Source organism: Lissotriton vulgaris, chromosome 5 (assembly GCF_964263255.1).
Source record: "Lissotriton vulgaris chromosome 5, aLisVul1.2, whole genome shotgun sequence".
Taxonomy (NCBI): domain Eukaryota; kingdom Metazoa; phylum Chordata; class Amphibia; order Caudata; family Salamandridae; genus Lissotriton; species Lissotriton vulgaris.
The window spans coordinates 751191146-751209006 of NC_141693.1; the positions used below are offsets into that span (position 1 = coordinate 751191146).

At 45.6% G+C, this 17861-nt stretch overlaps 1 protein-coding gene across 1 annotated transcript in view; it reads right to left on the minus strand.

The window, feature by feature from the left end:
- Positions 1–17861, minus strand: part of PRODH2 (proline dehydrogenase 2) — a 458908-nt gene that overhangs the window by 411728 nt on the left and 29319 nt on the right. Inside the window, exons 2-3 of the mRNA XM_086922192.1 lie at positions 6582–6775; positions 5278–5398 (exon numbers count right to left, since the gene is read on the minus strand). Of these exons, the coding sequence (XP_086778318.1) occupies positions 5278–5398; positions 6582–6775 (315 nt within the window). The remainder of the gene's footprint in view (positions 1–5277; positions 5399–6581; positions 6776–17861) is intronic.

Below are 17861 nucleotides of genomic sequence, written 5' to 3' on the forward strand. Positions count from 1 at the left end.
GTAGCAAATCCCCTTGCAGCTCGTTCCCACGTCGCAGCTCGCTATCAGGAACAACAGCAATGCAGACTCAGGCCATGCAGCGGCCCGAGAGGTAACTTTTGTCGCCGCAGCAGTTCTCAGTGTGCAGGATATTGGACGGATTTCGTCCCGGCCGGCGGAGCTCCCTCACAGAGCGGCCATTCCGCAGCACGGCTAGCCATGCCCTGCCGGTGGAAGCAAACTTACTGCTATTTTATGCTTTTGAGCTATTTGCTACTGCAATTCAGTGCACAGAAAACAGTCAATTAGTGGTGGTTAGATTGTATGCCAAGTTGGGAATAGAAATAATTGATAGATTGAACAGAACATGGTCTTGTTTTGAAGGGGAAGATTAGAAGTTCTGATTCCAGGGATGAAAACCAAGGAATAACATGAATGTTCAACTTTGCAATTCATCTCTAGTCCCTTTAACAAGGACATAGCTAGCCAAGATTATGCAAGCGTTAACCCACACAGTTTCAATAAGGTTGCTATTGAATTAACAAAATGTTGATGAAATATAGATTGCGTTGTAGAAAAGCCCGCTAACCCTAGGGCAATCTACACCCATGGTCACCACTAAAAGGGAGATAGGCATGAATTCGGACAGTGAGGGGTGGGCTGGCATACTGAGACATCAAGCATGCCACTAAAGTGTATCTATTACAATTGGTTGCAACGGAAATTCAGATATCTGTGGCACTTAGTAGGGAGGATATGGATGAATGGTGGTGATTATGGCCTGAGAAACCAAGTTTCAAATGTCTTATCTGCAGAAAGAGTCTCAAAAGCACATATTAAAGAAACGTGGAAGAAGCAGGTACAGGTACTATTTTATTAAGACCACGTGTAGTCAGACCTGCAGTGAAACCTTCTCATGAAATCACATATCTTTGCGAAGAGGGTAACCTCAACCGCTTGTTGTACAACATGTACAATGTACAATCCAATATGACCTGCCATAGCAGGTCATATTGGATTGAGCCAGAGAAGGCTTGGTGGTACTATACAAAAAGGATTTGGATCGATATCTGAACCTTTCACTTTCACTGGGGAAGCGCTAGCATTTGAGTGCGAGTACTCCTCCTTTGCATTTCTTTTACACATTCACAAATGGGACCTGACAGCTCACATTTGCACCCAATCTATAGGCTTGTGGAATTGTGTTGCTTTATCAATACTTCCAAGAAACTACTGTGAGAATTGCACTCTACGAAAATGACAACTGAAAAAAATATCTGTGGTCATGGTTAATGGTTAGGATTCTCTTTGTTGGGGTTGATGGAGCAGGAGAAACAAAATACTTTTTGTACCCCATGGAAGTTGATGACCCCATAACCTTTGTAGTTTGTCCCTCTCATTCCTTGGTGACAAATCTGTTTTCCCTCCAAATTTCTCCTTTGCTCTGTGCTTAGGCCTGTGTGCTCAAACAGTGCACCCCCAGCCACCATTTTGTGTTCACAAGCTAGTGAGGCCAGCACCACTGCCCCCCCCCCCCTAGCAACAGGGATTTTCTACATCAGAGGGTGCTTCTGTGAGCTGTTTAAACTGTATTTACTGGGGCCTGTGCACTTCGTTTTTTAGCCAGCAGGGGGACTAAAGCTTTATTCAAACAGTATTGTTAGATTTCGAGTTAGTGAAGCCTTTACCTGCTGAAGTCCAAAGTTGTGGATTGAACCTGTCTGTCTCCTAGGAGATTCTGAACAGGAGCAAGCAGCTTCCAACTCCCTGGCCAGCAAACCTTGTCTGAGGTTGCTGTGACCTTATATGGTGTGCTGGTGGTTGGCACATGTGTACACTGATTGGTGGTTGTATCTGGTGTTTCTATTGGGTTAAGGTTAATATCCTCATTGGTTGGGTATTTGAGGGTTCTGATTGGTTTCTCGGTCTGTGATTCAATCATTGCAGGGTTGGGACTAGGGCTAGGGTTCGGATTTCTATAGGAAGTAGGGACTAGGGCTTCCTATGTTTATTGGTTGTCGGGAGTAGGGTGGGACTAGGGCTAGGGTTAGACCTTTAATTGGAAGTAGCTATTTAGTGCTTCTGGTGTGATTGGTTGTTGGACCAGTTGTGGGACTAAGAGTAGGGTTAGGCTTTCTATTGGAAGTAGGGACTAGGGCTACCTGTACCATTGGCTGCTTGGACTTGGGTTGGGACTAGTGGTAGGGCTAAGGCCTTTATTGAACGTCGAGATCAGGGTTTTTGAACTGATTGGGTGCTTGGACTAGGGTTAAGATTGGCTGCAAGGTCCTGGTCTCCTATTGGTTCTAGATGTTAGGGCTAGTGTTGTGATTGGATAGTGTTAGGGCCAGGGTTCCCATTGGCTGAAAGGGTCACCCGATTACTAGGGCTACAAAAAAGGCCAGGCTTAGGGCGTCTCAGCCCGGGCATCGAGGCTAAGGGTGGAGAGGACCAGGGTAGTTGTCTGTTTGGGCCTGTTCGAGACTGGTCGGGACTAGGGCCAGAAATGCTGCCCTTTTTCTCATAAAAAAAAAAATCCTTCACTCTTTTATCCCTCCACTATCCTTTTTCTATCAAAATTAACAGACTAACATGTTCACTTCTCAAATTCCATGTTCCATATTCAACTATACTAATACTGCCCAAATAACTGAATAACATATCTACTACTCAGATTACCTCATATTTATACTATACTAATTTTCAACACTAATCCTTTATGGGTTCCGGAGTGGCGTGCTACTCGCCAAAAAAGCGCTTCAACACCCATCAGGGGTAAAAAGTGCTAAATGAATGCAAATCTTTCTTCCCCTTTTATCCATCCGATATCCTTCTCACTCCAAGTAACAGACTAATATCCACCACAGAAATTACCTCATATTTCACCATATTAATTCACCACTAATCCTTTATAGGCTCCCTGAATAGCATGCGTCAACAAGCGAGCGATAAATAAATACTAACCTTTGTCCTACTCTATCCTTCTGCTATCATTCCAAATCCAAATAACTGACTAACCTATCCACCACTTAAAATGTACTTGCATGTTTCACTATACTAATTCAACACTAATCCTCTGTGGGTCCCGGAGTAGCATGCTACCAGCCGAAAAAAGCGCTTCGACGCCTCGTCAGGGGTAGTAAGCGCTATATAAATGCAATTACAATACAATTACAATGATACTAACTGTTTGAACACATGTATTAATCAACAAATGCACCATTATTAAGCAGTACACATGGGCAACCTTGCTGGAATTGCAAATTCTAATTCATTTACAAATGTAAAGCAAAATAACATTAGAAATGTGATTTGCGTAGTAAATGGAGTAAATTGCATGATTTGTGTTTTGTAGGAAGGAAATTGTACTGTTGCAAAGAATGCAGATGGTGAGTAAAATGACTTTTAATGTCGCTTCTGCTAGGTAATACTTAACACAGGTCTTTAGAACGGTGGGTGGTAAACAGAAAGGTTTATTTTCTATGTCTAATTTTGTTGTGTTTGTTCTTATGTTAGGGTGGTAAACAGAAAGGTTTATTTTCTATGTCTAATTTTGTTGTGTTTGTTCTTATGTTAGTTTCATTCGGGGCTGCTAGGCCTTGCTTCGAAAATGGCAGTCGGAAATGGATACGGTTGCGTGCGTTAAAATGGCCCTCGCGCATAAGCTGAGTGATTGCTCCAGTCATGTGTATGTGGCCTGTGCTCGGAGTGAGAGATGTCAAGGCCAGCCTGACCTGCAACAAGAGTCGTGCCAAGAGTTCAGCATGTATGCATGGGAATGGATGAGAGAATCGAGCTACAGAGGATGAACTAATGTGTGACCATCAGAGTTTGTTACAAAATACATTAACAAGTTGAATTACCTTTGGACATTGTGGATCATGAGAACTACTGTATGCGTTAATGTCTGCAAACCGGGTCAAACAAGGAGGGCGATGAGGTAACCATCACCACCCCTTCAATTGACCAATTAGCGTGATTTCTGCCCCCAAAGATTGCAACTTTGAGTGTAGTGACCCACAGAATAGGGTATAAGAGAGTCTGCTCTTACGTTGTGCGTGGCCGTTGCTTCTTCTATCCTAATGCTGCGAGAGACTCTGTCATTCTGGACTTTCTGAACTTTGGCAAGGAACGAGATTGTTGCGGGAGTTGCCCGGGAAGGAGATTGCATCCGAGGAGGTTAGTGAGACAGTTAGTCAGTTTAGGGAGTCCTATCCTGTGTGACCTGCAATTCATCTTTCTTTCCTGGAGAACATTCTTGTCATCGCCCTATGCCAAGGGTAATGAATATTTTTCTGTTTCTTTTCTAAAATTTTACTTAAATGCTGATTGATATTTTAAATGTATTTTGCCTAATAAAGAACGTTACTTATTTGCTCAAAGAATTTAGATTAAATTATATAATAACAAGTCTGTGGTTCTTTAGAATAGAATGTTGATTAATAAATGTTAAAGGTTTTAAATGTGATTGAGCTGGACTTAATCGCCATTAACTGATTCTACTAGTTGGTCCATCGACCGAATAGCGGAGTACTTTGATGTTTAGAACCAACAGGATCCTAAGTTAATGTTTATAATGTGTAAGTTATAATTCTTTTAATTTAACAAGGTAATCTATTTGTCCAGCAGCTCAGTTCCTTAGCCTTTGATACAGAAAATTGAGTGAATGTATGTATGCGGTGTTATGGGCCCCATCGACATATGGTTTAATATGATTAAGGTTGTGTAGATGTTTTCTGGGTTAGTGTCATAAGGAAAGATTTATTTTAGCTGCGCTGGATCAGGGAAGATGTGACTTCGTCTTGGTAAGCTCACAGATTTTGAGAAACGGCATATGATAAAGTGCTTCCACCCTGCAAATGCTGGCACTAGACCTAATTGATGCCTACGTCAGACTGAGTAAGCAGAAAATGAAATGTTGAATGTGCACCAGCAAGAGGAGTTCTTATTGCACATGCTATGTGTGTGCCCTTATTTGAACCATCAGGAAACTTACATTTTTGGACGTTGATCAATCGGTGTAGACCATTTCTGCAAGTAGAATTATATTTGCTAATGAATTGTGACCTTGTGATGATATCACTAAGGTGACAATTTCCTGAATGTCTTATGGCCGTATAAAAAAAGCATGGTACTTGTGTGACACGTTTATGTGGTTGAAACACAGTTAATACATTGTCATTTAAATGTCAAAAATATAAATCTTGTCTGCTCATTTTATTTGCTATTTTTAATGACTACATACTCTGCAGTGACTGTGTCTCATGCAAAGACTTCCGATGTGCATTATGAACTCACACACAAATCTGCTTTCATCAGAGCAGTAATCTTGAGTTGCATCATGGAGCGTGACCCCCCGATGGCAGACAGTTCCACGCATCGTAACATTGTTTCCAAGTTCTTTGTGTACCACACCTCCCTGTGAAAGAGAAACAAGACATGGGTTCCTTTCTGAGAGATTCCAATGCCATCTTGATGTCCGCAAAACAAACCATACACAGACTCCAGCAGGCAAACCGGAGACTCCTAAAAAACCAAGCAGAATCAACCCCAATTATGCCCACGTAATAATGACACATCTGAACCACGGGCCCCCAAAAACAAACCCCAGAGGCAGCTTTAAAACACGGGGCCATATTATCAAGAAAGGGCGATACATTATCGCCGCTTTTATCTGCAGAAAACTGCCGCTAAAGCAGCGATAATGGGCTTGATAATAGGCTCTTGTGAATTCCCATAGCAGCCCAGGTTCTGGTGTTAACCTGGGCTGCTATGGGAATTCACAAGGGCATATTATCAAGCACATTATCGCAACTTTAGCGGCAGTTTCCTGCCGATAAAAGCGGCGATAATGTATCGCCCTTTCTTGATAATATGGCCCACAGTGCCAAAACATAGCAGAGCGGCTTCTCCAAAACAAAGTCCAGAGACAAACATAAAATAAACTATACACAACCCAAAACAAAGAAAGCAAGCCCTAAAACAAATTCCGGAAACACCCACGATTAAACCAGAACCCTAAAGACTATCACTAACAGGCGCCCAAACCACGTGCCACAGACAACCGAACATAAACATGAGAATCCTCATACATGCCTCTCTGAGGAGTCACATTACCATTTGATTTCCGGAACAGGAAAGCTGCAAATTTAAAAAAGTGAGATTCCTCAATCCTGCCTCAAAATTACTATCCTCAGTGACAACTCCAAAGCAAACTCAATGGATACCTACGTAATGTAATCCGAAATACCCTATCACCAAAACCTGACAACTCAACAAACCTTCTAAATTTCCATTTTATGAACTGAAAAACAACACAAACCCAACCTCCTCTAAGATTTATATCCATTCAAACTCTCGAACATGATGGACCAACACCTGATGTGATATCCTGAGAAGTTATTCAATAGTGAACAGTATCAAATACCTGAAACACACCATGGAAATCATAGGATTCCAAAGACCATGGGGTGCAATCAGAACACAAGGAACCTCAAACACCTCACCGAATGTAAACAGAGGAAAGGTTATAGAAGATTAAAAAGATGAGGAGGAGTCACTTTGGCTCAGAACTTCGAGAGCAGATGGTCGCTGATTCTCACCCAGTGTTTTCAGCTCCAATGTCTTCCTCAATGGGAACTGCTAGCATGGGCCGGATTCCCAGTGCCCTCAGCTTGTCCATACACTGCTGGATCTCAAGCAATGACTCTCCAGCGACAAACTGTCGGTAAATTGAGGTCCGCACAGCCATTTCAAACAGACGCCGGCCCAGTACTCTGCGGCCAAAGGACATACACTGCAGCCAAGACAGAGAAGAGAAATGTTAGCTCGGAATTGAGGCAATGGTCATCCACGTAACAGTTCAACACCGTCTCAGTCTGTGCTTTGCAATTTTGGGTCACAGCCAACCTCGGTTTTATTAATTCAGTCTGCTCACCTCAAGGCCCTTACATTTAGAGAGGAGGAGTATTCTGTCTGTGAGCCAAGATAATTTCTCATATGGCTCTTAGTAAATAGCTGAGCAAGGCCCAAGATTGTGGAATACACCACAATAAACAATTTTAAGTTATTCCCAAAGGCATTATGATCATCATCTTCTTAACCCCTTCGCTGCAGGGGTTTTTCACCTCCTGTGCGGGGTGGGGGCGGAGCGCCCCCATGCTGGTGACGAGCTCAGCTCGTCATGGAGTACAGCGGAGCTGTCCTCATGACTAGCTGAGCTCTTCACGGCCGCACCCGTATTTGGAACCTTCAGCACAGCGGGGAAATTAGCCCAGCGTGCGAACGTTCCAACGGCCGTGACGAGCTCAGCTCGTCATGAGTGCCGCTCCACTGTACTCCATGACGAGCTGAGCTCGTCAGAAGCATGGATGAGTTAAACACAAGCATTTTTCCGAAAACCTATCACTTTGATCTAAACTGTGGCAGATTCCCTCTACCAACCCTGGCATTACTACTAAAAAAGACAACAAGCTTTGAGACAAGAGCATGATAATATCAGCCCCAAGGGTATTATTGTGCAAACATTAGGGCCCGGATTTACTAACAAATGACACAAATCAGCACAGTAAACAAAGTTGCTGTGATGCCATATGTGAAAAAGAGAGACACAGAGGGGATTGCGCCACTGGAACATCACTTTTATCGACGTTCCGGTGGCGCAATGCCCAGCACCACATTATTAAAGTGCAGTTCAGCCACTTTTTGTGGCTTTACACCGCTTTGTAAATACGGTATACTTTCATGCAGGAATCTGCTTGAAGGGGTCTTGCAATGGGTGTTGCTGTTGGCATTCCTACGCAACACTCATTGCTTTTTGACGCTGCCCCATATTTAAAAGGATCTGTAAATTTTAGACAATGCAAAAAACGAACGCATTAGAATGGCGCAACAATGAGAAATACCTTTATTTCTCTTCATTTTTGCTTTTTCTATGTGTGCTGCATTCTGCAGCACACATAGAAAGAACTAACACCATTAATTATTTTTTATGTGCAGAATGCAGCACAAGTAGAAGTAAAAAATCGTCATTATTGATTGTTTATGTGCAGGAAGGAACAGCTTCCTGCACATAAACAATCATTCCCGAAACGCAGACACCCTTGCACTTAGGCAGAAAGGTGCCTGCATTGGTGCTAGGCAGCTATTTTTAGTGCCAGTGCTAGGGAAAACACAGGGGTGCGCTGTACTGTTGTAAATATGGCACATCCCTGTGTTTTGGAAATGGCAGAGCAGGGCGCAGCAAAATTTGCTGCAGCTGCGCTCCGCCAATTCCTTGTAAATATGCCCCAAAATGTGCCATTGTTTGGCATTTTTTTTTATCTCCCTCTGTACTGGTGTGCTTTTGCCTGCCATGTGCCAAAACACACACCCTGGAACCATAGTGCATTTTCTACGACTTTCCCCACTTTGCGTGTGCCATATTTATCAAAACATACAAAGGGTTGAAAATTAAGGCGAAATAAAAAACATTTCTCCTAGTTACACCTGCCTCGAGGAGGTGTAGGGTTGTGGCACACATCCATGTGTACAAATGTTAGTAGTTGCAGGGGAACGTCCATGTACCACTCATGGCATGCTCCCTTGACACAAAGTAGAGTAAAGTAGCGCTTAGCTTAACTTTGCATTACTTTGGTCAACTTAGGGCAGGTAGCAATGGTCAGCAATTGGAGAAGTTGGACATTCTGCTTATTTTTTTATCATCAATAGGAGGTTGAGGAGGGTGGTTATAGCAGAAAGGCACAGTGAGTCGGGGAGATGCTTTGGAGGTGGTACTGAAGGTTATTAGAGAGATAATCAGAAGGATTATTCAGTGCAAATTGCTGGGGAAGTGGGCTAAAGGAAGAAGTGATCATGGGCCTGGAAACGTAGAAATGTTGCACCCATCACACACAAAAATATCCTTCTGCCCACTGTTGTGTTGGGTCCTGGTTTGTGTGGTGAAGATTTGGTGTCAACAGAGAACCAACAGGTGGAGCTAAGGAAGGTGATGGGTGGGGGATCTGTTGCGCAGTTTCAAGGAAGTGGCTGACCATTGGCTTGGTAGCAATTTTTCTCTGTGCTGAAGGACAATGAAAAAAGGGTAAAATACTTGTGCATGTGTGGGAAAATGTTTCAGTGGACGACACAGGTGTATAACTGGTGACGAAAATTAAAAAAGACTTGAGGGGCCTATTTATGAGTTTGTCATGCAATGCAGTGTAGTGCAGCAATGTATTGTGCTGTGCTGCTCTGTGTGGCAGGGAAAGGGCAGGAATGTGCCATATTTAAGTCAATATGGCACATTCCTGCATTTTCCCCTGTGCTGGCACCCTTTTGGCAGCCTAGTGCCAATGCAGGCACCCTTGCACCATGGAGCAAGGGTGCCTGCTTTGTATGCAGGATTATGTTTGTACAGGAACAGACACTTTCCTGCACAAAAACAATCCTGAGAGGCATATGTCCTGCAGAATGCATCACACATAGAAAGAGGAAATGACGAGGAGAAAAAAATGCATATTTCTCCCTGTGACGCCTCACCTTGGAAGGAGTATCTTTTTGCACAGTCCCCGGTCTACCAGTTCTGCTAAATCTGAGAATGCAGAAAAAAACATAAAAGTTGCATGGCAACATCCATGCGATACCCATGGAACACCCTCTCAGGGCAGAGTAAGACAATGCAGCGATTTCCACTGCCTTGCTTTACTCCAGATTTATAGAGCCACTCAGGGCAAAGCAAAGTTTCCTTGCGTGACTTCATAAATCACAAGTAAGCTTTGCGTCGCTCTAGCACCACGTTGTGAGGTGCAAGAGCGACGCAAACCAGCTCATAAATAGGGCTCTAGGTGCTCAAGGCTACACTGGAAAAAGAAGGCAGCTCTACATATGTTGTCAATCCAGCTCCATATTATACAGTCGCGGGCGGTATGGCTCGCTGCTGGTGGTGGTGGTGGTGGTGGTGTGGAGGGGGAGGAGGGTTGTCATGGGCAAGATCCCACGGAGTGTTAATTTAATAATTTTTTTAAAGTATGTGATTGGTCGGGACAGCACCCAGCCAGGCGCTTATGGGGAGGCCATGTTCTCCATGTAGGCTGCATTGCAGCCGGCATCGAGAAGGGCAGAGAACTCATGACAGGTTTGAGTGGCCCCAGAGGTCTGACCAAACAGTCTTTGCGCACTCAGGGCAGGAGTGGGTACACCACTCCTCCCCTGCTTGCAGAGCATTGACGCCCACCCATGCACCCGCAACCAAACATTAATGGTAATAACAAAGTTATTACAATTTCATATTTCTGCTTTTCGCACTGCTAGGTAGCAGAGGGGCAATGCTCCTCCGCCCTAGTGGAGGAGCCGCCCCTGCTAGTACGGTGAGTGAGTACAGCACTCTGAAGGACTTGTAAAGGGTGTAAAGTGGAGTTCCTTCAGCAGATTCTGAAAAACTAGGACCAAAAGTTGCATTAAATGCTTGCCAAAGGATTCAAGGAGTTTTATTCCAGAAAACAGAGTAGTAGTCAACTGGAAAATCTTCTGCGTTCCCTCACCAATGGTCTTTCTTGTTGATAATAGTTTTTTTAGGCCTCAACTGATAAATATTTCTGTGTGCACGGCCATATTACAAAGATTGATACTTAAAGTGGTTAAATGGTGAATATTGAAATGAGAGGATTACATTTTTGCAGTGAGATAAAACTGTATGTAAGTGAAGTTCATAGGTGCCAAGCATACATGCATATCCTCAGAACCTTGGACCAGTGCATGACATTTCATTTCTTTAATGTTGCACAGCTCAAACGAACCTTCACTGGACACCCAAACTGGCTCCCTAGACCATAGAAAACTGTGAACAAGTCAAAGAAAAGTTAGAAGATGGGAGACTAATTTCCGTAGGTAATGCCAAAAAAGGCAACACTTCAATCCCAGAAGTGAAGTCACAGAAAGTCTTGTTACAACTGTATCATGTCTACTTTAATGTGTATTACTCTATCTATCAGTGATGCAGAGGTAAATGTTACTGTATATGTAAAGTATTTGATGTCTTCATTTTGTTAGTACAAACCAGTGCATTAACCTGCATTAAGGAAAAACAAAGCATGCATGTATATGTATTCTGTTGTATTGACCATACTCAAACATAGACAAGGAATGGAAATATTTGGCTAAATTAAGCACTGTTGTGCTTTTACCAATGTATTTACAACTCACAACGTTAATGATGTATCGCACAAAATTTGGTTCTTTTGATACATGAAAGGAAATGTGCCACTGGGCCTTTGTGCAGATGTTCATTTAGGTATGTTGGGTTGTGAACACATTGTGGGTCAGATTTATCAAGGGCTTGCATTGCCCATGCATCACACAAGGTGACGCAATAGCAATGCATACCCTTAAGTGAGATTTACTATGTCATGCAGAGCCACCTTGCTTGGCTCTGCGTGGGATAGAAAATCCGGAGTAATGCAAGTTGCTGCCTTCTGTTACTGTGCTCCGGGAAGGGTGTTCTCACACATCCATCTGTGGTTTTTGGCGCATTTACAGATTTACTACCACTAGTAAACATCGGAATGTGTCAAAATGGTACACCTTCCCAGGGGAGGTTTAACAAGGAGAAATATGTTTATTTCTCCTTGTGTTTTCCTCTTTCTATGTGCGCTGCGTTCTGCAGCACAGAGGAAAAAGCATCAGAGGATTGTTTTCAATCAGGAAGGCATTCCTTCCTGCACAAAAACAATCCTAGCTGTAACACAGGCACTCTTGCAACTTTGTGCAAGGGAGCCTACAAGTTTGTTTGGCAGCCACACGTGTGGAGGGAGAGGAGGAATTTGCAATATCTTAGTAGATATGGTGCATGCCTTCTCTCTCCATTTGACGCAGCACACTGCAGCAACTTGTGTTGCTGCATTGCGCCAAATATTAATAAATCTGCCCCTCAGTTTTTATTTTTATTATACTGAAGCTGTCTCCTGACTGCATGAGCCCCAAACAAATACAACAAACTAAATTACTTATTACTGAGAGAAATATCAAAACGCATTTGAAATTCATTTTATCAGTTGTAAATCATATTCATTCATTTTCACATACTGGGGGTATGGCTTTTTTTAAACGAGCAACAATGCATAACTAAGGGCCAGATTTAATGTTTGGCAGTCGGGTCACCCTGCTGGGGGTCCCAATTTCCAAATTTTGAAATGTCCGTTGGGCTGGCAGACATTTCAAGCACTGACAGTAACCGCCATCAAGGTGAGTTCTATCAGTGTATAGTAACTTTGCCATGCGGCTCCATTAAACAAGACGAAGCCCTACAACAAAGTTTAATTTTATTTAAAAACATTTTTTTTTATTAATTACAAAAAAAACAATGGCCCCCTGCTATGGGAATTGTCTGCCATGACGAGGAGGGCATTTTGCAGGTTTCACTTACCACAAGGGTTTTCCTGGGGGTGACAGGCAGTGAAAATTAACCTGCTTGTTCTCCCATCTAAATTAGTGGTGGGATATACAGTTCAACTCTGACAGCCCCTCCTCTGTCGGGTCATAGGTGGGGTGTAACTAAGGTGAAAACGGAGTAGTCTCCACTATCGTTACACCAAAGGTCTGTCAACATTTAAATCGAGGAGGCAGACAATTATGTTGGTGGAACAGGTACTCAGTAGCTATTGTAACAGAGTACCCTTTCCACCAATATATAAATTAGGCCCTAAATTACAAAGTTTTAAAAAGTAGAAGAGGTCAATTTGGTGGGTACATTAAAAGGGGATGCTTTCACTGAATAAATCAAATGTTCTGAGCATATTCCTTACTGCTCACTGTGCCACTGGATTCAAGTTAACCTGACTGATGAGGGGTGAAACACCGAAACCAGTCCCAGGATGCATGTTTCCGGACCAGGGAGTACCTGACCTAGCAGTTAGGGCTGGACTGTTCCATGAGGAGCAGGGTGAAACTGATTTGCATATGGCTGGGTCGAAACTGGGGTGGCATGGTGAGCAAAAGAACAATGGATTCAACCCAGATTTTTTGATTGGGGATGAGTGTTTGAAACGTTTCAGCACTCCGCCCATCTACTTGTTGTGGTTGCTATGTTGCCTTAAGTGTCCGTGTGTATGCCTAGACATGGGTGCCTAGGCCGCTGTGCCAGTGGATTCAAGTTAGCCTGGCTGATGAGGGATGAAGCCCGAAGCAGGTCCCAGGATGCTTATTTCCGGTCCTGGGAGGACCTGGCCTGGCAGCTAGGACTGGACTGTTCCCGAGGGGAGCAGGGCTCAAGACTGATTTGCATAAGCTGTGTTCAAATTGGGGTGGCATGGTGAGCAAAAGAACAATGGACTCAACCCAGATCTCTTGACTGGGATTGAGTGTTTAATAAGTTTCAGAACTTCGTCCATCATCTTGTTGTGGGTGCCGTGTTCGCCCTAGGAGGCCATGGGTATTCATGGGCAAGGGTCCCTAGGCCGCTGTGCCACTGGATTCAAGTTAGCCTGGCTGATGAGGGATGAACCCCGAAGCAGGTCCCAGGATGCTTACTTCCTGTCCTGGTAGGACCTGGCCTGGTAGTTCCAGCTGGACTGTTCCAATGAGGAGCAGGGTCAAACTGATTTGCACATGGCTGGGTCCAAACTGGGGTGGCATGGTGAGCAAAAGAAATATGTATCAACCTAGCTCTTTTGATTGGAGGTGAGTGTTTGAAAAGTTTCAGCACTCCGTCCATCATCTTGTTGTGGTTGCTATGTTCGCCTTAAGTGTCCATGTGTATGCCTAGACATGGGTCCCTAGGCCGCTGTGCCAGTGGATTCAAGTTAGCCTGACTGATGAGGGGTGAACCCCGAAGCCAATCCCAGGATGCTTATTTCTGGTCCTGGGAGGACCTGGCCTGGCAGTTCGGACTGGACTGTTCCCATGAGGAGCAGGGTCAAGACTGATTTGCATATAGCTGTGTCCCAATCAGCCGCGGCCGGTAGTGGGAGTACCGGCCGGGCGGTGACGTGGGGAGGGGGAGCGGCAGGGTGGGGGGTAGTAATGTATGGATTACGGACTTTAACAGGTAAGTAAACATAGAAATAAATAAAACGAATTTCGTTGCGAGCACTGCATCGCATTTTGTGATGCAGTGCAAGCAACTAAATTCGTTTGATTTATTTTTATGTTTACTTACCTGTTAAAGTCCGTAATCCATACATTACTACCTCCCACCCTGCCCCTCTCCCTCCCCACATCACCGCCCGGCTGGTACTCCCACTACCGAACACGGCTGGTCCCAATTGGGGTGGCATGGTGAGCAAAATAACTATAATCTCAATCCAGATCTCTTTACTGGGGGTGAGCGTTTAGAAACTTTCAGCACTCCGTCCATCTTCTTGTTGTGGTTGCTATGTTTGCCCTAAGTGGCCATGGGTATGCCTGGACATGGGTCCCTAGGCTTCTGTGCCACTGGTTTCAAGTTAGCCTGGCTAATGAGGGGTAAAACCCCGAAGCCGGTCCCAGGATGCTTACTTCCTGTCCTGGGAGGACCTGGCTTGGCAGTTCAGGCTGGACTGTTCCTATGAGGAGCAGGGTCAAGACTGATTTCTATATGGATGTGTCCAAATTGGGATGGCATGCTGAGCAAGAGAACGATGGACTCAACCCAGATCTCTTGACTGGGCATGAGTGTTTGAAAAGTTTCAGCACTCCATCCATCATCTTTTTATGTTTGCCACAGCTTCGTGCAGGCAGCAGCGATGTGTGGATATTGCAGAGCAATGCCCTGGCTCCGATCGGCGCTTTGTTGTCAAAGCATTGGTTTCTTGGGTTGCAGTAACAAACATGCACTTCCAAGAGCCAAGGGTTGGATTTGGTACCACTTGGCAGAACAGGACTCACAGCAGAGGAGGCCAGGCGCTGGTATCAAGATGCAGGTGAAGCATTTGATGTCCCTGAGACATCAGAAACAGGAGGCAAGTCAAACAAGCCCTTGGAGAACCTTTAGAAATGTAGGCGGTTGAGAGTCAAGTTCAGTCTTCTCACTCCCAGGCAATAGGCAACAGGCTTCTGTCACGGTTCGAGGTCTGGGAGCTTACCTGGGGGCCCGACAGGCTGAATGTGAGTGGGGCATGAATGACTCCACTTCCTTGCTGACTATATTTAAACCTATGACGTTCAACCCGACGCTGCTTCGGATTGAGACTCAACGCCTTGCACGAGTCAGGACAAGACCCATGCATCTACAATCCGCCCAGCATTTCTGGATTTCAGCGGACCACGGTGGTTCGCTGCAACTGCCAAGACCGTTTTCCCCCAAGGACGGCTGTGAGTACTGACCAGTGGTACCGGGGGAGCCTGAAGTGTTAGAGCAGGAGCGTTTGCACATTTAAAGAGCATAGCAAAACACACAGAAGTACATAGATGCCCTGGAGGAGCCTGAAGTGTTAGCGCAGGAGCACTTGCACATGTAATAAGCAGAGTACACGCCCAGGAAGAGCCTGAAGTGTTAGTGCAGATGCGCTTACACATTTAATGATCCTAGTACCACATGCAGGAGCGCATACATGTTCTAGCAGAGCCTGAACTGGTAGCACAGGAGTGCTTACACATTCACTGACTATAATTACTCGCGCAGGAGTGCATATAACTCCTGGAAAACTGGAAGGGTTAACGTAGGAGCACTTACACTTTGACAGTTTACGTTACTCTGGCAGGAAAATGTTGTCAATGTTGTGGGAACTACACTTACGGCAGGTATCTAACTGCTAGTTACTACTTGCGCAGGAGCACTTATATTTTCTATGTGAACAACATCCATAGCAGTGTAAAAAGGCGAAACCAAAACCAATGCTTACACTGCAGCAAGAATGGTCAGTTATTAAAGGTATTAAAGAATGCCTGGTCAAACCAACCAAACCAAGACAGAATAAACCATACGTTCTTACAGTAACCCAAGAGAAATCATCAGGAAACAAAGCGACTCAGTAGAAGATGGGGTCAGTCTATTTGGTTTGTCATTTAAAACGACCTAGATCATAGCCCCCTGTGATAGCAACCATCACGTAGGAATAGCTGTGACCTTACAGTCACTGTCAGGTCGATCATGGAAGGTTACAGCTCTTATTGATTCAGGAGCTACAGGGAATTTTATCGATACTCAGTATATGGAGGGTTTGGGTATAACCATGGTAACTAAGGAAAGACAAGAAACCATGAAGGTAGTGGATAGCACGGATTTAACCTCCGGTCTAATTTGTTACCAAAAACGAAGCTATAAGAATGATCTGTTGGGGAGGAGCCAAGATGGCGCTCGGATCGGACGTGTAGTCCCTCGGCTTCGGGGACCGTCTCCGCCTTCGAGCCTCTCCTGCCAGATATCCTGTACCGAAGTGGCTGATTCCGACAGCAGACGCACTCCGCTGACCCGCCACGAAATCCTGAAGCAATTGCTCCTTGGCAAGTCGGAGAAATGCTTGGACACAGCTGGCGGCCCGCATCGGCGTACAGACCGGGACCTCGCGTGTCTATCGAGGCCGGTCGTCAGACGCGCGCCCCCGGGCTTGGTGACGGTGAGGTCCCGATTGGCAGCTATCGTCGGACAGCGGACCCTGCACCCACGTCCCGCTGCACTGTTGGCGCTGCGACAATTGCACCAGGCTACAACTGTAATGCTACAGGCACTTGCACTGTTGTTTGTGTGCTTACTGCCTGCATTTCGTCCCGCTATTGGTGATGGGCTTCCGACCTGGCCAGGTACTCGAAACTAAGCGGGGCGACGTATTGGACGGACTGAATTATTGTCTGCACCCAGGCCCATACATCTGCCTTCGCAACACGCCCAGTTGTTCTCCTAGGGTGCGCTGCCTGTTCCTACCCGGGGAATCCCTGCCTGATGCTATGGTGGACATGCTGTTGTGTATCCTGACTAGTTGGCCGTGATTGGTGTTTCTGGATCCACTGAGTGGAGAGACATGCCTGATATACTGTGTGCTCCCTCTTACAGCTATGGGAGTATTTTGGAAGCGGTCCTCTCCTTCCGATCTGAGGCTCTACGCTCTGGCTGCGCCCTGTTGGACAAGATGGAGGGCATCCTCAGTGCTTCGACTCGCCCCAAGATGGCCGACTTGCAGGGACTCGGCGCCGCTCTTTGTTCCACCTTCGCCTGTGCTACGATGGTGTCCACTGGGGTCGGTGGCACCCTCGTGACCCCAAGCCTGTCACTACCATCAGTCACGGGAGATTGGCTCCCGAAACCGAATACCCCTCTGGAACGTTCGCCACGACGTGAGCCCTCCCTCCTCGCCATGTTCGCGGATCCCCGAGACTCGCCCCGAGAGGAGATGGACGCAGAGATCTCCCTCCCTGCCCTGGCTATACTCGGAGAGTTTGAGATGGCGTGCTCGGCGCTTTCTTTGGGACTCCTGGATTTAACTGCCCTGTATGCACCGAGTCACCTGCACCGCGGTTTATTCCCTGGATTGCCGTCTGCACCTACATCGACCGTATGGGTCTGCGGTGGTAAGGAGAAAACGGGACAAGGATAGACGCTTCCATTATCGGACTGATGGATTTCTGGTTACTGATTGGGACGAAGGGGGACATGTTGTCGGTATTCTGTTTTATTGATATTGCCGCTGTGCTCCAATCTGTGCTCTGGGACCGTGTTATGGCCATCAGGCTACTGACTCCTGCTCTTGCACCGTTCTTGAGGGTGGGACGGCGAGGGACCTAGTCTCTTTGAGTGACCCGGACATGTATCGGTGGGGCTAGAAGACTATAGCGGGGGCCCACGCTTGGGTTGGGTGTTGCTGCCTTACATATACTGTGCGCTGCTGTTGCGACTCCACTTTCTCTGCATATTGGGCATGCTATTATTATTGGGCGTCAGACCACTGCTGCAACTATTGGTACGAGATGGCGGAGCTGGGGGACGGATAGTGGGC